General features: G+C 45.0%; 1 protein-coding gene across 1 annotated transcript in view; it reads right to left on the reverse strand.

Moving 5' to 3' along the window:
- Positions 1-3,821: 3,821 nt before the first annotated feature.
- CFTR (CF transmembrane conductance regulator) overlaps positions 3,822-19,875 on the reverse strand; it is a 92,088-nt gene continuing 76,034 nt past the window's right edge. The window contains exons 23-27 of the mRNA XM_054837080.1: positions 18,258-18,413; positions 9,638-9,727; positions 7,076-7,248; positions 6,619-6,724; positions 3,822-5,155 (exon numbers count right to left, since the gene is read on the reverse strand). Of these exons, the coding sequence (XP_054693055.1) occupies positions 4,949-5,155; positions 6,619-6,724; positions 7,076-7,248; positions 9,638-9,727; positions 18,258-18,413 (732 nt within the window). The 3' untranslated portion in view covers positions 3,822-4,948. The remainder of the gene's footprint in view (positions 5,156-6,618; positions 6,725-7,075; positions 7,249-9,637; positions 9,728-18,257; positions 18,414-19,875) is intronic.

Raw genomic sequence — 19,875 nt, forward strand, 5'->3', positions numbered from 1 at the left:
TTGCGTACAGTTATCGGAAAGAAAGGACTTTTCATTCCAAGGATTTAGAGGAACAGAAGAAAGTCTGGTAGAGGGGAAATACTTCCTCAGCACAGTGGTAGCCAAACTACAGTTTGGCTAACATTAGCTCAAAAAGGAGTTGGGATGCGATCCTCTGTGTCACGCAGCGCAGTCCAGGCTTAGGAGAAAGCAGAGCACAAGTAACCGGCAGGTCCAGTCAATGGCACGTTCCTTTCCCAGCTGCAGAGGTTGCACCAAACTCACAGGCTCATCACCGACACAGCAGCGGTAATTGTGGGCCCCTGGACATACCAGAGTGACACTGACATTCATTTTTATCTAGTACGTTCAAAAGGTTTTGGGAGAAGAAACTAAGAAAACCTGTTCACATGTTCAAGCATTGATCACAATGAGAAGGAACCTGTTGAGAAAGAGGAGAAAATAACAGGCGCGGAAGTTGGACATCACTTGAAAACCCCCAGCTGCCTTTACAAGGGTTATATTTTGAGATTGAAGTAAGTCCTGGTGAATAGTAGTAATATTGTTTATCCTAGGAACAGGAAATTGGTTTTGGAGAACACGAGGGATTATAAAGGAAATGTGTTATTGTATTGCATCGCATGTTGCTTAATTTGCAATGTTTTTAGGCAGTAATTAATTGTCCATGGGTGAACAATTGTACACACAGTTCTAAAGTGATTTTTTTTTTTTTCCTACATGTTAATTCATAGCCAAGTAACGGTAGAGCTAAAATACTAAATCTATATCAGAAAGAGGAGAAAAAAGTTACCGGGATACCTTTTAGATAAATAAAATGTGACAAGTTACATAGTTCTGAACTGGCATCCAGCAATTAACACCAATTCAGAATTAATCTTAACTTGAGGAAATGTTTTAAAAGGTACCTTTTCCAAGAGCTGCCACATTTCAGAGAAATAACTTCAACCTGTTACTTGGACAGGGTAGAATTCCAGAAGCGCGGAGGCGATGGGGTGTTCAGCCGCTCTGACAGGGGTGTAGCAGGCTGAGGCGTGTGAAATGGGGGAGGTGGATCTTAAGAAAGACTTGGTAAATAGGTATTTCACAAATAAAATACTAAAGCTGGTAAGACACCAGTTAAGCAATTGTGAAAACAAAATTGGTTTTTGGACTAGTGGGCTTGTCTGAGCCCGATGAGATTGAACAGTTCCCACTAATGACAATTATCGAGCTGCTTTGTGTAGTTATTTCAAATGTAAGGTTTACGAAGATGGCTAAATGGCTACGGTTCAAGTTTGTTTATGCAAATCTCGCTTGGCCATTGCTGTCCTAAGAGCTTCTTAGGGCTGCATTAGCAGTTTGGCCCTCCTTCTCTCTTCTCCTCTGTGCTCAAGGAGAGCTACAGATCCTCTGCAGAGTAATTTCACTCTTTTCAACTTTTTTTTTTGTTTCTTCCTAGCAGGCTGTAAAATAAAATCTTCATATGTAATATTAGAGTCAGCATGCTCTTCTCTTTGGCCGTATATTGTACACACACCCCTTTTAATAGTGCAAGTGCATGTTTTTAATAACAAAGTGCTTTGGGAGGAGTATTTTTTATATATACATATCTATGTTTTGTTTTATCAAATGTATGCAGTGAAGCACTTGAAAAGAAAAAGTCTCTTAAATAATGCTCAGCCTGTGGTTATGAAGGTTGTTGCTTGTTCTTGTTTTCCACTGTGCTTGGGCTATAGCCTCATTTTCTTTTTTTTTTTTTTTTTTCTCTTGTGCCCCATTTTCCTCCACGAGAAGCATGTGCAACTTCCCACGTTAGCTTCAGGTCAACAGCCCAGGGAGCCGTTATCCCACCGACAGCAAGTACCAGAATGCTTATTCTAGATGGCAATGTGCTCCTCTGAACCGCTGTTGGGAAGCAGATGCTGTCCTCATCCTCATTATGGAGCCTGGTACCGACTTACCTCCTGTTCCAGCCTGAGGCCCAAAGTAGCTGCAGCAGTATGTGTGGACTGAAAGAAACGGCACCTTCTTCCCCAGGCTTTTCCCACTTGCCCTCGAGGGCAGGGAGAGAATGATTTCTGCAGGACCCTGCCTGGGCGCTTTGGGACGGGCAGTACGGTGGAGGTAGCCGGGTACTGATGGCAGAAGCCGTTTTGATGAGTGCTGTGCTGCAGGGTGGAGGGCTGTCAGTTGACTGACTTATTTTTTCCTTCAAAGGGCTCCATCCAAGTATTTGTACAAGCGCTTTCCACGTATGTCCCATCTACTATGTGTTCCTGTTGTATTTGCCTTTTCCTTTCTTGAAATGTCTCCTTGTCCGCTCAGTCCAACTTGTCACCTCCTAACTCTAACAATGACCCCAAAAAAATAAGTGCTACTAATTGTGCAAGCTTTGAAGTGCGCAGTGATCCTGGTGACGCCGTGGGTTTTTTTGCTGATCTTTCCATATCATCTTGTTTATTTAGATAATAAACTCTCCGGCATGGTATGTCTGCTCCTCTGAGTAACATCCTGAAAAAGAGCGATCCTTGGCATTGCTCCTTGGGCTTGGCCACACTGCAGCAGCCCTGGTCTCCCAGCCAGCCTTGGCCGCGTACACTGTAAGGGCTTGTGCAAATGAAGAGCTGGCTGTGTGAGAAAAATGAGGTGAACAATTTGAGGGAGGGGAAAGGATGGCGATTGGGATTCAGAAGTGATGCTTCATTTGTTATAAAGGCTAAAGCAGGCAGAGCTTAAGGGCAGAGAAATAGTGCCATGCTAAAAATTGAGATTCAAGGGTATCCAAAACTCTCTGTGAGCAAGAGGCATTGCTGCATGGCGGTAATTAGGCAAAGGAAGGAGATGTTCATGCAGACAGAAAGGAAAGAGACCCAGGTAAGCACTAGTAGACAGACAAGAATAAAAGTACAGGATGAAGGACCAGGTGGGGAAAAAAATAAGATAGGAGAAAAAAGTGTATTTGCAGAGGAAATATGTAATGTGGGCCAGAAAATATACAGTGTGGGCCAGAGCTAAGAGGAAAACGAGCGTGGGACGGGGTGAGCAGCTCCACAGTGTGCACTGGTGCTCGCAGGCTCAGCCTGACCCGGCAGCACCCTGGGTGCCTCTCACCCGGCTGGGTGCTGGCACAAGCCAGGGGCAAAGCTCCTGTTGTTACGTTACACCTAAAGCAGTTTGTTTTCCAGACTTGCCCGTGCTGCTCTTTGCAGCCTTAGGGCTCAAGCGACATGAGAGACATAGAGCTCACTTATAACCGCTTGGGATTAGTAAAGCATTTGAGTGGTGGCGCTGCTAACCAGCTGGTAGCGGTGGCCTCAAAAAGGCTCTTTTTAAGCCCTTCGTTTCCCGAATTACTACCCCACGGGAATCAAGGCGGCTGGGAGGGACCAGCCTGCTTCCACCTGCAGCAGCGTCCGGTTCCCCCGGGCGCGGCCCGGCCAGCGCAGCCCGCAACCCCCCCGCCCCGCCCGGCGGCAGCGGCGCTCCGGAGCCCCGCAGCTCCCCCTGGTGCCGCCGGCCCCGGGCGCGGCCCCGCGGGCAGCTCACAGGGCGGGCCGGGCCGTACCGGCTGGCCTCGTAATAAACATCGTTATTTCTTAGTTAACATAATCACTTATTAAAAATGATGCACGTGCTTTGATAGGCAGCAATGGCTGAAGTGGAAGTGGCAGAATAGGGCGGGGGGGGGGGGGCGTGTGTGTCGTAACGTGTCATACAGGCAGTTTCTTTTTTTATTATTATTTTTTATTTAAAGAAAAAAATATTCTAAAATGTCTGTATCACTAGAATACTTTAGTGCACAAAGAGCATTGGACAGTACCTGGCCTAACTCTGGGGCTGCCTTCATTTTTAACAGCTCTATCATAATGTGACATCAAAGACTAGTAGCAAAAAAAACCCAACGAACAACCCGACAATCCAAATATAAAACTTTTTGTACAAATATATTTTTCTTTATAGTACATAATCACTCTTAAAAAAACATCATTTCCTTAGTAAATGTTTGCAACAATATTAAAATAAATAAAATATCCTAGAGAAAGTTCAGTTTCATCATAAAACTGCAAACCAGAAGAGTATAAAAATCAACTTCATTATTAAAGTCTACTTCAGAGACGTTTCTTCCTTTTTTTTTTTTTTTTTTCCTCTCTTTTAGGCCAGAGTAAAAAGCATGTAAAGGTGCCAGACCTACACAGACTATTAGAGTTGCACTGCCGGGAGTCCTACCTTCCCCTAGACACCGCTGCCAGCCTGCGCTCATCCCGCTGCGAGCGTGTGCAGGGTCGGGTTGACAGTCTTCTAGGTTATAAGAGGAAATACCAAATCTCCCTTAACCGTGGAGACATGACAGATGTTGATTGGCTTGTAAGTCAATATCCTCCCTTCATTCTCACCTACATGCGCAGAGCGGTGAGCTGTCACGAAAGGGTATTTGGCCTTTTCTGCTAAGTTGAAATTACAGTTGCTGCATGAAAAACAAAGAGGAGGAAGTTTTCTGTGCGCCTTGCTGATATTGTCCCTTAATTCCTTTGCAGGAAGTGAATCCAAAGCAGCTTTTTACATTCTGATTTTTCTACATTCCACCCAGGTTTGATTATTTTTCTCATATTCTTCCTGCTGTCTGGACCTCTCACCCCAGCAAGAACACTTCTAAAAGTTTTCTGAAACGATTATGTCGGGCAAAGCAGGTTACTTCTGCTCGCCATCTCGTTTGTACCAAATTAGAGCAGCTTTTCAAAGGAAGTCTGGTTTTACCATTAAAAGTGGCAAAACTTCAAAGAATGTACTAACTTGCGCACAATTAACCATGGAAGGGAAGTCATTCCTAAATGCACGTGTAGTCGCTGCAGTGGACATCTCCTGCAGGGTCCAGTTTGTGCATGGCTCCCGCAGGTTCAGAAGTGCTGGTCCTGTCATCGTGGGGCACTGCTGACAATTCACTCCACAAAGAGGGTGTCCACGCCACGTCTCACAGCCTCGTCTCCTGCACTTCTTCCTCCGTCTCCTCTTGCAAGGCAGTGATTTTGGGTCCAGGTTTGCGTTTGCTGGAGTTTCTGTGGTGTACCGGGAGCAGCTTAAGGCGATCGGCGTGGCTGATGGCTTGCCTGAAGGAGCTCTTTTCGTTCAGCAGCTTCTGAATGGATTCATACTGCCGCAATTTATTGTCCTCGATTACCTGAAGAAACATATCACTCCGTTAGATGGGCAATGGTGGTGCTGACAGAACTCTGCTAGCACAACCGACGGAGCAGGGAAGAGACGTGAAGACCTAACGAGATCTTCTTCTAACAGGAAAAGCCCGGTTTACAGTTTGCAATTTCTAATTACAACCATAAAAACAGACATTAAAATTTTAACATGTGGAAGAGGTGCCTATTGCTCAAGTTACAAATTGTCATTGGGCTTGCTGGTTTCTCCTTGCAACTTGATTTTTACCTCTGAGATTGTTTGCTGAAGTCTCCAGGTACCGTGGCATTTCCCCGGCACCGCTAAATTGCCAGGTTAAGAAAGCGTTAACTGCAGAAAACAGAAGTTGTATCGCAAGCAGAGGGAGAAGGCTGCCAGCAAGGTGCCAGGCCTTCTTTGCTCTTTTCTCGCCAAACAAGGAAGCGCTGCTGGCCTGTGTTTGAAGGAGACAACAGGTTTGCCCTGTACGGCTGTGCCAGCCTCCCCTGTCAGGCAGCAGACGGCGGAAAAATCAGGCTCCTCCAGTGGCATTGCAATGCCAGCACGTCTCGGGTGAGGGCACAGGTCTGATGGGAAAGAGCTTTTAGCAGCTCTGTTGCTAAAATGTTGTTCAGATGGTGGGAAACCGGCTCCGGGCAGAGGATGCCTGCCTGCCGGGGCCCTGCCGACACAGCCGAGCGCAGCACGGGCCGCAGGCTGGCGGCAGGGCTGGAGTCCCGCGCACGTAGAGGAGCAGCACATCCAAAAGCATGTACACCCTGACTACTGATAGACTGCTGCAACTTCAGACCGTATTCCTCCCGCTGTGCTAATACACCCGAGCAAATACACATGGAAAACGATGTTTCACTCTGCTAATAAAATGAAGGTCCTCTTTTATGGAAGAGTCAAGAAATCAGCGGAAGGAACCTCATTTTTTAAGAACAATTACATAATTTGCCTTTTATTTCCTTTACTAACCATTTTTATATAACAAAGGAAATACCCCAGGTCTTCAATACTTTGTCACCTTGATTAAACCAGAAAGGAATATTCAAGTGGCTTGATGAAAGAAATCAGTGATTCTGAGCATGCGATGTTTTCTCAGGAAACCCCTCCACCCCATGGAGCCTCCCGCTGCTCAAGAGCAAGTACAGCTGGTTCTGCAGTAGCAATGGTAAAGCTCTGTGAGACGCCGGGATTTGTCTGGAGCTCCTGAGCCAGTGGGCACCTGAATTAGCAGCTGGATGACCTACACAACTGTCCTGGTTGAAAGAAGGAATCCAGCTCTCCCATAACATGACCCAGCTCATCTGAACACAGCCTACTGCTCTCCTGCAGGTGACTGGGTTGCCCGACTGCCCTGAATGACCCCCGTCAATCCAGCCAGCTTCATCGATTCTGCTTGGTGTGTTTCGCGCATTCGTCAAATGTAACGTAACGGCAGCGCGTCACACTATGAGAAACGCTCACCAAAAATCGCTGGCACTCCAGCATCGCCTCCAGCCTGTGTTCGGAAAGTATCACCGTGCAGTTGGCAAACGCGTGCTTCAGAGTCTTCCTGATCACCTGGGAAGTTCTGAAAGGCAAACAAGCACCAGCGCTTAGACTGCAACGTACATGCCAGCACAGCTCATAACTTTATTGATGGTATTTAATAGTCTAGCTGCGGGCTGTAAAGGTCACGTGCATGGACACCAACACTGCAGTGTCTCAGCGCGCTGCGTTTCTGCTGTGGAAGTGCCTATCGGCCATAAAGCTAAGCTTGTAACTAGGCTTCCCTGATCCCCCAGGCAGAATTACTAACATATATTACTGAAATCAGGCTTAGTAACAGACCGGACAAGTTACAAAAGGTCTCTTTCGGTGGTGCTGCCTCACTGATTTTCTTATTTCAAATTAGAATATAGAAGAAATGATCAAAACGTACACAGGGTCCAGGTGAGCGCTTGGTTCATCGAGCAGCAAGATTTTAGCTTTGCTGAGAACTGACCGGGCCAGGCACATCAGCTGTTTGTGGCCGTGACTGAGGACGCAGCCTCCATCCAGAAGAACGAAATCGAGCTGGCCTGGAAATTGCTCAATTACAGACTTCAGCCCAACCTGCAGGAAAGAGAAAGGACAGGAAAAATCGGTGAGATACCAGGTTACTTGTTACTCCTTGGCTCCTTGGCCTAATCAGCAGCATTTGCAGAGAAATTTTTGTAAAATATGAGAACTAGGAGACATATGTGAGTTGCACTGCTCCAAAACACGCTATAAAAATGCAATGCAACCCGAGTGGTTTATGAAGAGCCCCCTTTGGATTTCTTAAATATTACTGATCTGCAATTTGCATTCCAAGGCAAAAAAAAAAAATTCTCTTTTGTGTTTCCATTTTACATGGAAACCATATTAAACTGGGGGGTGTGGGTACGTCTGTGGAGTGTCTGAAGAGTTCATGATTTTATTAAGGCCAGTGCTTTGTGCCTCGCTTCTCTTTCGAACGCACATCTTGTCCTTTAATAAAATTTTGCATCTAATAGCTGGAAAAGGCGCTTTCCTCTTAAAACTGCACAAGGTCTGTCCGTGTACCTGTAGCATCCAGACAGCTGACTGCAAGGGTGAAACTTCACCTCAAAGGTTGACACAAGTCTGACGGGTTCAGGTGCTGAAATAAGGGGGCAATAAAAAGCAAAAGATCTGACATCTGTTCAGACAACGCCTTGCTCTCTGCAGCTGATTGCGAGGAGCATAAAAAGCTGATTCTGATTTCAGCAGGATCCTCTAAATCCTCAGCAGTCAGCGTGGGTCAGGGATAAGCTGACAGTCGACTTTCTTTCTGTGCCACGCTCCCCAAGTTACACCGACTCACTGTCACTAGCGAGCCAGGTTTCAAGAGCATGAACTTTGGAAACGATCCAATCACTCCTACTAAAAAGTATTACAGCTTTTTTCCTTTTCTATTTGCTTTGCTCTCTCGCCTGTGCAATGAAAACCTCTGTATAACATACGGATTTGCCAAACTCTTTAATCATAAACACTTCAAAATAAGGTTTTTTTCATGCCATTGTACATGAGGTTTAGCTTTTTAAAATCCCAGGCTTGATTCACACACACAGTGAAAACAATCCTCAAAAGCAGAAGTAAAGCTTGTCTTTTTCAAGAAAGGGGGATGTTAATCCGCACTCCATTTTTTCCCCAGCCTCAGAGAAGCAGAGAAGCACAGCACTGAGCACCCCGTTCCCTCTGCTAGGACTGGCTGAAAATCTGCTGTCACATCATTTAACCAAAAATGTCGTGATGTTTTTATTTGACAGTAAATTACTCCTAGAAAGTGTCTACTTCTCTCTTTTCCAAACATAGGGAGGAAATCAGATAATTTCCCAAGCGAGTGAGCAGAGTTCACCTCCCAGAAGGGGCAGGAGGAAGCTTTCGGATTAAGTCCCACATTTCTAAGCATTTTCTGGTACTTGAGATTTGCTACAAACAAGGAAAATGGCACCAATTCATTGCTGAGTCTGTATTAATTTGGTCATCCCTACCTTGGAAAGAGAAATCTGCTTTCTAGGCTGCAGCCCTTTCCCTCGCGTAACTCTGACCTGCCTTTTCTGCGGGCATTGCGTACACGTGTGCAGCCTATCCAGCACTACCAGAGCCATTAGGTGGCATCTGACAACCATAATGCGCGGGGCTCGGCTCAGCCTGGAAACAGAACTGTAAACATCTGGCCCCTAATCTTCAGGGGGAAAAAAAAAAAAAAAAGTTCCTAAAACCTCAACATCAAATTAGAAGAAAACCTTCAGGTTCATAAAATCTAGTATTCCATGATTCTTATTTTCCGTGGAAGAGGCAGCTGCCCGTGACGCAAGCAGTACGTAAGCCTGAATGCGATGTCAGAGGGTGCTCCTTCTCAGCTAGCTTCACGTTGGCCTGAGAACTGCAATAGCTGGAAAGTACTTTGAGGAAAGATTTTTCTAAGCTGAATATAAATATTTCCTACTGCATAACACCAGTCTTATTTCTAGGACAGGCCACAGACATTTTTCAATTTTTTTTCTGGCCTCCAAGATGTTTACTAGTCATTTTTACACATTGTGGTAGAAAAACGCCTTACGGAGATTTCATACATTTGTCAAAGCATTAAAATGATAAAAGATTACAGGACATTTTGCTGTGTCAGCTTTCTCCACGTTTTATTCTCCCAGCGTCACCCTGCAGAGCCAAACATAAAACCTCACCTATGATAAATCACTGCATGAGGAACCTGCACTGTGCTGTGTGGAAGTTTATCTTTTCTTTTTTTTTTTTTTTTTAATCTCTGTCAAAGGTGCCTTTTTATTAGGTAATAAGGAAACGTGAAACGTGGTTTATAGCATGACATTATCTTTCCTCAGCACTTTTTTTTTCTAAGACTCTCTGTAAATGTAACATATGACAATCGTTTGACCTAAACTGCACTCTGCTACAGCCACTTCAGCAGAGGGATACAAATAACACTGAACAGTTTTACCTCCTCTGCAACTTTCCATATTTCTTCATCATTCCACTGCCCATAAGGATCCAAATTCATACGAAAAGTTCCAGAAAATATGAACACTTTCTGTGAGAAAAAAGATACACAGACACAAGTAAATAGATACCATGAAACATTGTGTAAAGCATTGTAAATTGTAAAGCATGCGGAGAAGAATAACCTGCAACCATTAACAGATAGACCTTACTGCAGGTTATTAAAAATTTTGGGAGACATTGTACCGAAAAACCAGATTTTAAAAATCCTTATGTTCAGTTTTTGGCAATTGTCTTAAATAAAAACTTACCCAAACTTCTCTGAAAAACAGTAAAAATCACATTTCAGCAGTTTCAGGACAAAAGATTTCCTTTATTTCCAATTTGGAATAAACCTTTTAAAAACCATTTTTGATTCTTTAGTATGTGAAACGTATTCAAACAAAAAAAAAAAGATCACTGACCCAAAGTGTGTGTTCCCACAATTTTGTTTTGACACCAAAAAACCTCCTGGATATTTGTCAGTATTCGGGGACAGCATCCTAAGTTGCTTTTCATCACTGAATTTTTCTTTTTCTAATCCATTCTAGCCAAATGTATATTAGCATCACTCTTTTACCTGACATTTCACCACGTCCCAGTCCTATCTCAAAAGAGGAATTCTTTTCCTCTCTCTCTCACTGCCACCTCACTGGGATGTGACGCAGGATGACTTGATTCACGACTGTAGTAGCAACAACCCGTTCTCATATGAGGTTTCCCTGAGTGATGCTACAGCCCGTGCTCTCTCCCCACTCCGTCCCGCGCCTCCCTTCCATCACACAAGAGGAAGAGGATGCACATTCGCCAGCACCGACAGCGCATCCTTCTCGCCCTGAAGTTTACTAATCAGTTCTGCTTTTCTCATCAGTTTAGGCAAGCAGATTTAAGCGAACATCCCTTAGATACACGTTTTGTAGCTCGAAAAGCAATGACTCAGGCAAAATTAAATATTTGTTTAATCTCTTTTTACATGGGGTGGGTGTGTCAGATTCCGGTGGAAATTAGGTTCTTCAAGGGACGCTGAGGTTGCACAACATTTCTTATGAGATAAAACCAAGCTGTTGCTGTCTATGCTGCAAGGTACACCTGCTGCTTGTAGCAGGGAGAACTTGCTCTCAAAGAATATAAATGCCTTCTTGAGTAATATTACCACTTGCTTGCTCTTTCCTCGTATGTACGGAACAAATACCAAGAGGAAAGATGTGAGACAATTATTTTCTTCTCTTTTGTTTTCCTAAAGAAAATATTTATTTAGAGAAAAACGTGTTGAAATGCCAGTGATTCACAGCCACATAATTTCTTGGAGTCTTAGTAGTCAAACGCTACCGAAAGCAGTGAAGGACTAGCTGTACCGGCAGAGAATGGCTGAGAAGATACTTAGCAAGTACTTTCCCAGAGTTTGGCCAGTCTACCACCATTTCCATTTGACCTAACCTGGGAACTTAGCATTTTTTCATCAGATTTCAAAGTGATTTATACCCACATTTACATTAATCATTTCATTATGATTAATTAAAAGTTTCAACGTGGCAGAGAAAAATAAATTGCATTAATTAGTTTGCTTAATTAAAGTATGTAAGCCATTGCCAATAACTTCTTTGGTGTCAGAGAGAAGGAAGTACCCGATTCAAGAGACCAGAGGAGAAAAGCAGCTGCAGCGTGGTGCCCTGCAGGCAGCGGGGTGGATTTCAGCGCGGCGATACCTTCACCAGGCAGCAGCGCGCACACCTAAAAGCCATTGAAGCACTTTTGGTAGAGACTAGGGGAAAGAGCAGACTCTTTCCTTTATAATGACGATTGTTAATAACAACGAATGCTTCGGTGAAGCACAGCGCAGCCCTTTTCCCATGCCCTGCGCTGGTTAGGTGGTGTGAGCGGGGCAACAACGTGTTTGCAGCAGGATTAGATTCTTCCAAGTAGTGGGTGCGGTGGAAATAATAACACTGTGGAAACAGTGTCAGACGTGGGTCTGTTCACACTTTGAGCACCATACATTTAACTAATGGAACAGGTATTTTCATTTCTCAGTGGTAAAGAATAGTTAACTGAACAAACCAGTTTTAAAGAAGATAGGGATGAATAACATTCCTGCTGAAGTGCAGCAGACAGAGAAATAAAGGGAACTATTTTCTTCAGAAACTTCTGTTATTGCTAATAACTGTGCTTTCAAGAAGCAGGGCACTAAAAGCAAGCTATTCCCAAAAGTACTTTTTTTTTCCCCCACAAAGTAAATATTTCACTGTCTTGAGTTCTGGTACTTGTCTCTCCATATCAACACCTTCTTCCTCCCAGCTCGTTAGAAACCACATAGAGTTCACTTCAGCAAATACCATGTCAGTCACATGGGCAGTTTAGAGCCCACTTAAAAAAGCAGAACACACACACCCCCCGCCCCCTGAAATTCTGAAAAGCTAGAAGTCTAAAGTGAAAAAAAACAAAAGCGAATCCCATGGACTTATGTGTTGTTTATAAATATGGAAGAAGTAGAAATAAGGAGAGTGTTTGAAGGGGAGATGGATGGCTGGGGAGACTGGCAGCAAATCTGGAACCATTCCCCTCTCAGTCACTTGGTCAAATTCACCCAGGATGAAAATGGGTGTGATCATACAACAAATAGTTTCTCACACCTGTCATCCACCCACAAGCAAAACACTCAGGAATATAAATATGGTCATGTTTATGTTCTGACCACCCCAAATATTGTAAATCAACCCCTGAAGGGCATTAATCCCCCTCAGCGGCTAGAACCTCTGCACATTGGTTACGGTGTGGGATACACCCAGCTTGTGGCAATATGCTTCCTAAGTGTTTCAAGTGTTATGTGGAGAGCCAAGACCCTGGAGTATCTAAATGTGCTGGGTTTGGCTGGGATGGAGTTAGTTTTCTTCATAGTAGCTAGTACAGGGCTGTGTTTTGGATCTGTGCTGAAAACAGTGCTGATAACCCAGGGATGTTTTCGTTCCTGCTGAGCAGTGCTGACACAGAGCCAAGGCCTTTTCTGCTCCTCACCCCACCCCACCAGTGAGGAGGCTGAGGGTGCACAAGGAGTTGGGAGGGGACACAGCCGGGACAGCTGACCCCAACTGACCAAAGGGATATCCCATACCGTATGGCGTCATGCTCAGCATATAATGCTGGGGGAAGAAGAGGGAAGGGGGGATCCATTCAGAGTGATGGCGTTTGTCTTCCCAAGTCACCGTTACACGCGATGGAGCCCTGCTTTCCTGGAGATGGCTGAACACCTGCCTGCCCATGGGAAGTGGTGAATGAATTCCTTGTCTTGTTTTGCTTGTGTACAGCTTTTGCTTTACCTATTAAACTGTCTTTATCTCAGCCCATGAGTTTTCTCACTTTTACCCTTCCAATTCTCTCCCCCATCCCACGGCGGAAGAGTGAGGGAGCAGCTGCGTGGTGCTTAGCTTCCAGCTGGGGTTAAACCACAGCACTAAGCAAACGCATACAGAGAGTAAAGAATCAGTTGACAAGAGGCTGCTAAGGAGTGAGAGTATCCTGGCTGTGAGCAGCTGCTGTTGCAACAAAAGACAACACATGTGCAAGTCCTCAGCGAGACCCATGGACCCTTGTTCCCATATGCCCCAGGGTTGGAGAACAAACGCAACATCAGCTGGAACAAGACACCAGCTCCACACAGAGAAGTTGAGTAGCAACAACATGACCTCTATGTAGCCCCCTCCTCTTCGTATATATTATGGCAACAATATCAACATGAAAGAAAATCAAATTGCTGTGTGAATGCTTTAGTGTTAGGTGCAGAGTTAGAGGTTTTGTTTTCATAAGTGTCCTTTAGGGACTTTGACATTAAAATATTTACAGACAAGAATAAGAGCATGGGAGCAATGAAGACCTTCTGCAAGTTTTTTGGGACCACTGCAACATTCTCCCCTGAAGATGCTAAAACCTCTGCCTTCCACAGAGCTTACTGGTAACCACAAGTGCTCCTGGCAACACTGAGCCCATGATGCAGAAAACAACCTATATACTGCCCGAAATGAGCAGTTAATTAATGTCCCCGGGTGTTCTGTGCATGGGTCTGGTGCAGCAGGTGCTCCCCAGTATGCTGATGCTGACTCATCTCGATGCCCTGCAGGAACCCAGCCTCCGCGGGACCCTCTCGTTGCAGGACCACCTCTGGGGAGCGGCGCTGCTCAGCAGGCTGCACCGTGCAGGAGCGCCCTGGCACACTGCAAAACAGCCACCCCAGCGACCTCCGAAAGTGAACAGCCCTGAAGGGTATGAGAGGCGATGAAACAGTGCTGGAGACAGACAGGCAGAGAGACAGACAGATATCATGAACAAAGTGAGATAGCTACTGAAAAATTGGAACTACAAAGATAAAAGTTGCGAAATTTCACTTCTTAAGTAAAACAAAGGAGCAAAAGTTATTTATTTTTTTTTTGTCAGCTGGCAGTCCCACAAACTATAGTAATCTCATTCTCCATGCTAAGCTTGTTTTTAACTCCATATGGAGTATTTACACAGGGATAATGGTGTGAGATCCTCCAGGATGCAGCAGAATAACACTCAAGAAGACACCAGAAGTCATCCTCTTCTAAGCTAGCAGCACCTTATGGGTCTCAGGTTTCTCCTCATTTATTTTATTGGAAAATTGGCTGCAGATCTCCTGTTCTCTACTCAAAGTCAAATTTCTGAAGGCATTTTCTCACTCTGACTCCATTAAATACTTCAGGATGCAATCTGCATGAGGGCCTAAAGAGCTTCAGTGTGTACCAGGTGCAGCTGGATGTCCCCACCCTGGAAATGTGGTGGGGACCAGATGCAGAAGAAGCATCAGAAAGGACTGCCCAGAAAGTCCAAGGATGATGGGCTGTGATTATACATCAAACAGCCTGTTACCGCTGGAGTAATTGTTATGCATGAGAATGACAAACATCCTGTAGGAGCAGCGCTGTGGTCAGGCTGTGCTTCAGCAGCACCAGCGTGTGAGGAGCTACAGGAAGGAACTTCCTTGTGGGTGCTCCAGGAAACGTGTTTTATATGATTTACCCCTTCACACCACTGCAATGTGCTGACAGCTGAGATACTGAAAGAAGTAGGTTTTTGCCTTTGCTCTGGCTCAGTGTGATCCCTGACCACCCTGCAGGCCGTTCCAGCATCGCCCGCATGGAGCAGACGGCAGTGTGTTGGGACGCTGTGTGTGCCATGCAGGCGCGCATCAATGAGGCTCCCACAGAGGAAAAGCAGTTCTTTTCTTCTAAATTGGGAAATTTAGGGATAAGGAAGAGAAGGAGAATGTTGGAAAGTTTTCATGAGGAAGCATGCCTCAGGTAGAGCTCCGTTCTCCTTTTGTTAGCAAAGCCTCTCCTAAGAGACGGCAAATATCCATGTGTTGCTGTAGGCCAGCCTCCCAGGAAAGGAAAGGCAACTTTTGTTTCCCCTATTCTGAAGACGCAGGTGAACAGCAAAGAACAAAAAGCTCCCTTTGTTCTGCTGGGCAAGGCAGGGTAGCATATGCAATTTCTCTTCCCTGCTGGGAAAGTGCCGGTGAAAACTTCATTTCGTTCTGAATGTGGGAACTTTTGAGGCATAATGTGCAGTTCTTTGGCAAGCCTTTGGGACAGGAGCTGCAGCTGAAGCACGCAAACAGGCTGGCAACTCCCATGACCTTCCAGAGAATGGAGGGCTGAGATTTTTTGGCATTGATCCATGTATCAAGGACTTCCAAACTGAACTAAATGTGTAATTTTAACATTGAACTAACAATGCAACTCACTAGCAGAAGGGCAAGTTCCAACTGCTCATGTAATAAATGTCTCTTGCATTTTGCTGATGTTTGCAGAATGATGTTTTCTATACCATTAGTGACTCTATAGTGAGTACTCAGCTATAAGAATTATTAATCATATTTTTCACTGGGACAAGGAGGCTACTTGTCACCAAGCATTCGGTTTTCTCCTCAATCCATGTGTTCCCAAGGACAGCTGGAGATGGAAAGCAGAAACTCTGCTGGGCAACCACACTCCGAAGGAAGAAGGGGCTGAGAGCAAAAGGATGACTATGGGAGAGACAGGGAAGCGCCTTCCAATACAGAAAGTTATACTTGGCTGTATAGCTATATCGGAAAAATTTCCCAATGAAGACGTAGCTTATACTGGTAAAAGCGTCCTTCATCCTATGCAGCCATCCATTAAGGACAGCTGTACAACATACCTGTCCTCCAAACGACATAGATGCTGCTGCACGTGCAGTTCCCTTGATCTGAAGGGGTGACATTTTTCATGCTTGCAACCAACAATCATGCTGCAGAACTGAACCAGCAATAATAAAGAAATAAAAGTTTACAGCAATAGATAGACTTGAAAATGCTGAAGAGAGGACAGAAAGGGTGATGACAGGTCAGCTATCAAAGGGCAGCTTGCCAAGCAAGCCTCAGCTCAGCAGGCACCGTGTGACCAACCAGGCTGTTGGTAGAGCTCAGGCAAGAAATAAATCCAACTAGTGGGCTCATCACCGCTCTCTTGGTTCTGTTTTGTTGGGGGTGTAGCTTGGCAGTGAAGAAAGGGTCTGTTCTGGCAAGGTCAAAGTGCTAAAAAGTTGCTGTCTTTGAGGAAATTTCAGAGCATGATTGTGGAAGTGCACAGAGAGGAAAGAAGATGTGCCATCTTTGCATGCCTACTTTGAAAAATGCCACTCAGGCTACTATGGGATAAGATTTTTGACAGGGAAGCTATCACAACTCCGAACTGATCATTAAGCAGAAAAATTAAATTTTGAGTCCCCCTTGTGTTTGCAAAATCAAAGCCATTGTGTTTCCAGGACAAGCATTTCAACATCTTTTAACGGCTACCAAAGCCAAGACAGTACCACCAGGGACAGCCTGGTCAGAGTTAAATCCCACCTCCATGACACTGAAATAGATCAAGAGTGACTAGAGTGACTGAGTGACAGTCATATTAGTGACTTCACTACAATTAGTTTGGTTTCTTGTATTGTGGTAGACAGCAGGATTCAGCCTACATACCCAGCCGAGGGTGAAAGTGAAGACAGACCTCTGCTCTGCTATGATGGTTATGGAAAAGAAAACCACTCTTTTGAAAATGTAAACCTAAGCATATTTTTCAGGTAGATCAGCTGGCTGTTCCAGAGTCTCTCCAACTATTTTAAAGTACCTCACGTAGTCAGTGCACAACAGCATTGTACCATATATACGTTCACTGCAGCTCACCAGCTTTCTAAGAGAGTAACCACCTTTTTAAGACAGTAGACTATCTGGGAACAAACCAATATGCACAGAAAGCAGCTGGCAACTCCTTTACAGTGGGGATGGAAGGGGGGAAATAGCACAATAAGGGTTTGACAACTGACAGTCAAAAGGAGATCCTTGGTCACCCTGGCTGGCCCACTCCTTGGGTGTCAAGGAGTGGACAAACCAGGGTGACCAAGGATCAAACCACACTTGAGTCTCTGGGGCTAGTAGCCACCCCTCAAGGATGGAAAAAGGTGGGACAGACTGCGCATCCCCTCACAGCGCGGCCGGCTGATCTGCAACTGGTGTCCGTCTGCCTCCCGATACCACAAGTAACTCAGTGTGTAGCTTTCAAAGAAGGGAAAGCCAGTACATGTTACTCCTATATCAGTGTTCTTGGAAAGGACTGACAGCTTTCAACAACAAAAATAGAAAACGTGGCATTAAAATTATGCAGTTCATTCCACCAGTTTTCATTCCTACTTTTACAGTGACGGATCACTTTTTAGTGTTACTGCATGCAGCTGATTGATAATGTTCATTTTTGAGACAGATAATCCAGACCTGTAACTAATGTAGGACACTGCTCCAGTGGCAGGGACATTGGCAAGGGACACAGAAGCCCTAGGTCTAATTGTTTGCTCCTCCTTAGACTATTTTTCTTGTTTCAGTTATTTGAGAGTATTAGGGTGCCTAAACCCATGTGAGGAGCTGCTTCCTTTTTCATCTCTGAAATGGTATTACTTCTGTTATGCCGGGACTGCTGCAAGCATAAATAACATGAAGTGCTCCCTTATACCTGCACCATCACCCGGTAATGAGAGGTGACAGCTAACAAAGTGACAAGTCCAAGCTGGGGATCAGCTAGTGGTCTAGTAAAATATGAGAAAAGCAGTAATTCTGCTACCAGCCTGTCAGAGAAAACAGGCAATGTATAGTATCCACATGTTAACCATGATATGCGATGTAGGGCTTTAGAAAACAGTAGCTGAGAACACCACTGATGATTGTATTTTTTTCTTCAGGTGGCACTATCTTATTTTGAATCAACATGCAAACTGTTTCAGAGGTGCAGGGATTAGCAGGCTATGAACACTTCTGTTTGAGTGCGCTGTGCTATCCCATTCCTAGAAGAGTTCTTGTGTGAGTCGCGTAGAAACCCTCAAAAAGTAGTTTGCTGTGAATCATTGCATCCATCCGTCCATCCATCCCATTCCCCTTTTCACAAAATCTTTGTGTTTTGTTTCTGTTTCTCAGCATAAAACAACTAGCTTCCAGCCTGAAGGTAACTATGTGCGTATGGATATAGAAACAATGAAAATAAAGGCACACAAATATACAATAATCTCATTACCTGAGGAATCACTCCAAATGCCTTTCTCCATTGCTGCACGCCGACCGTGTTCCAAGAGACTCCATCAATCTGGATATCCCCTTCTGTATTCAGCAGTCTTAAAAATGCAAAAAGTAAAGTGCTTTTTCCTGAACCAGTTCTTCCTAAAAGGCCCACCTGCAATGCAAATCATAAAAGCAAACACTTAGTACAGCTCACGTATTAACCACAGACCGAGGCAGAAACACTTAGAAATCTCAGCAGTGGAGAACAATCCAAATGGATCTCAACAGGAGAGTAAATGTCCTCATTGCTCTCTACAGCTTCCTGAGAAGGGGAAATGGGGAGGGAGGTGCTGAGCTCTTCTCCCTGATATCCAGTGATAGGACACGTCGGAATGGTTCAAAGCTGCACCGGGGGAGGTTTAGGGTGGACATTAGGAGGCATTTCTTTACCAAGAGGGTGGTCAAACACTGGAACAGGCTTCCCAGAGAGGCGATCAATGCCCCAAGCCTGTCAGTGTTTAAGATGCATTTGGACAATGTCCTTAATGACATGCTGTCACTTTTGGTCAGCCCTGAATTGGTCAGGCAGTTGGACTGGATGATCACTGTAGATCCCTTCCAACTGAAACAGTTCTGTGCTATGCTATGCTATGCTATGCTATCCCCTCAGCAGAGGAGAGCTCTCCCCTCTCCTGCTTGTTTTACATGAGCTTCCCTACGGGGCAGAGACAAATCCTCTCCAGTTTAAGGAGCACTCTTGAATTCTGGAAATGCTACCTCTCAGTCCAGGGTTCATCACTAAAATTGGATTGAGTTCCTAAATCATAGCCATTGAAAAAAGGATCTTTGTCTTAAATGCTATGCCCTTGTCTATATAGTACAAAAGTATCTTTCATTGCTTCAAGGGATTTTCCAGGAAGTAAATCCACCAGACTGCAGTGGCACCTGCACCTCCACGCTCCAGGAATCACAGGTGCCTCTCTTCCAAAGGCAGAGCAGTTTCAGGATGGTGCTACAGGAAGTCAGACCCCCAGTTGCAAAATTTTAGTGCCCTCAAACTTAGTAGCTGAAACATTCAGTTCGTGTAAACCAAGACAGATGTAGCAAACCTGGCAGAGACTGGTGCTATCCAAACTAGGAGCCAAGAGCTGCCTCACGGCAAGGCCAGGGAGCTGTCACCAAACCTGTTTTGTTATCTACATGGGAGAGTTAAAATCTCTTCATCCCTATGGCTCCAGCTCAGGAAATCCCACAAGCGTTTCTTCCTACCCCACCGAAGACGGTACTTCAGCATGAACTTAAAGCAAAGTGTTAAACCTCTAATTGCTGTCCTGAAGCTAAAGCTCTTTCTTGAACGCAACCCCAATTATAAGTTTGTCAATCTTCTAAAGAATAGAGCCGTTTATGGTTTGTTATATAATAATTCAGGGTGGCGCAGAGCCCTCATCGAACAGGCGAGACGGCACCTCCACCCTCGGGCTGCCGGAGCCAGCGGTGCATTACCCTTGGCACAGCGGCCGGTATTCTTTCGTGCCCTGCTCCACCTGGGTCAGGCTGCCCCCAGCACCTGCGCTCACCAGCAAGCTTCCCTCTCCCCAGGAGGAAAAGGCGGACAACTTCAGGCACAGGAATGC

This window comes from Grus americana, chromosome 1 (genome assembly GCF_028858705.1).
Source record: "Grus americana isolate bGruAme1 chromosome 1, bGruAme1.mat, whole genome shotgun sequence".
Taxonomy (NCBI): Eukaryota; Metazoa; Chordata; class Aves; order Gruiformes; family Gruidae; genus Grus; species Grus americana.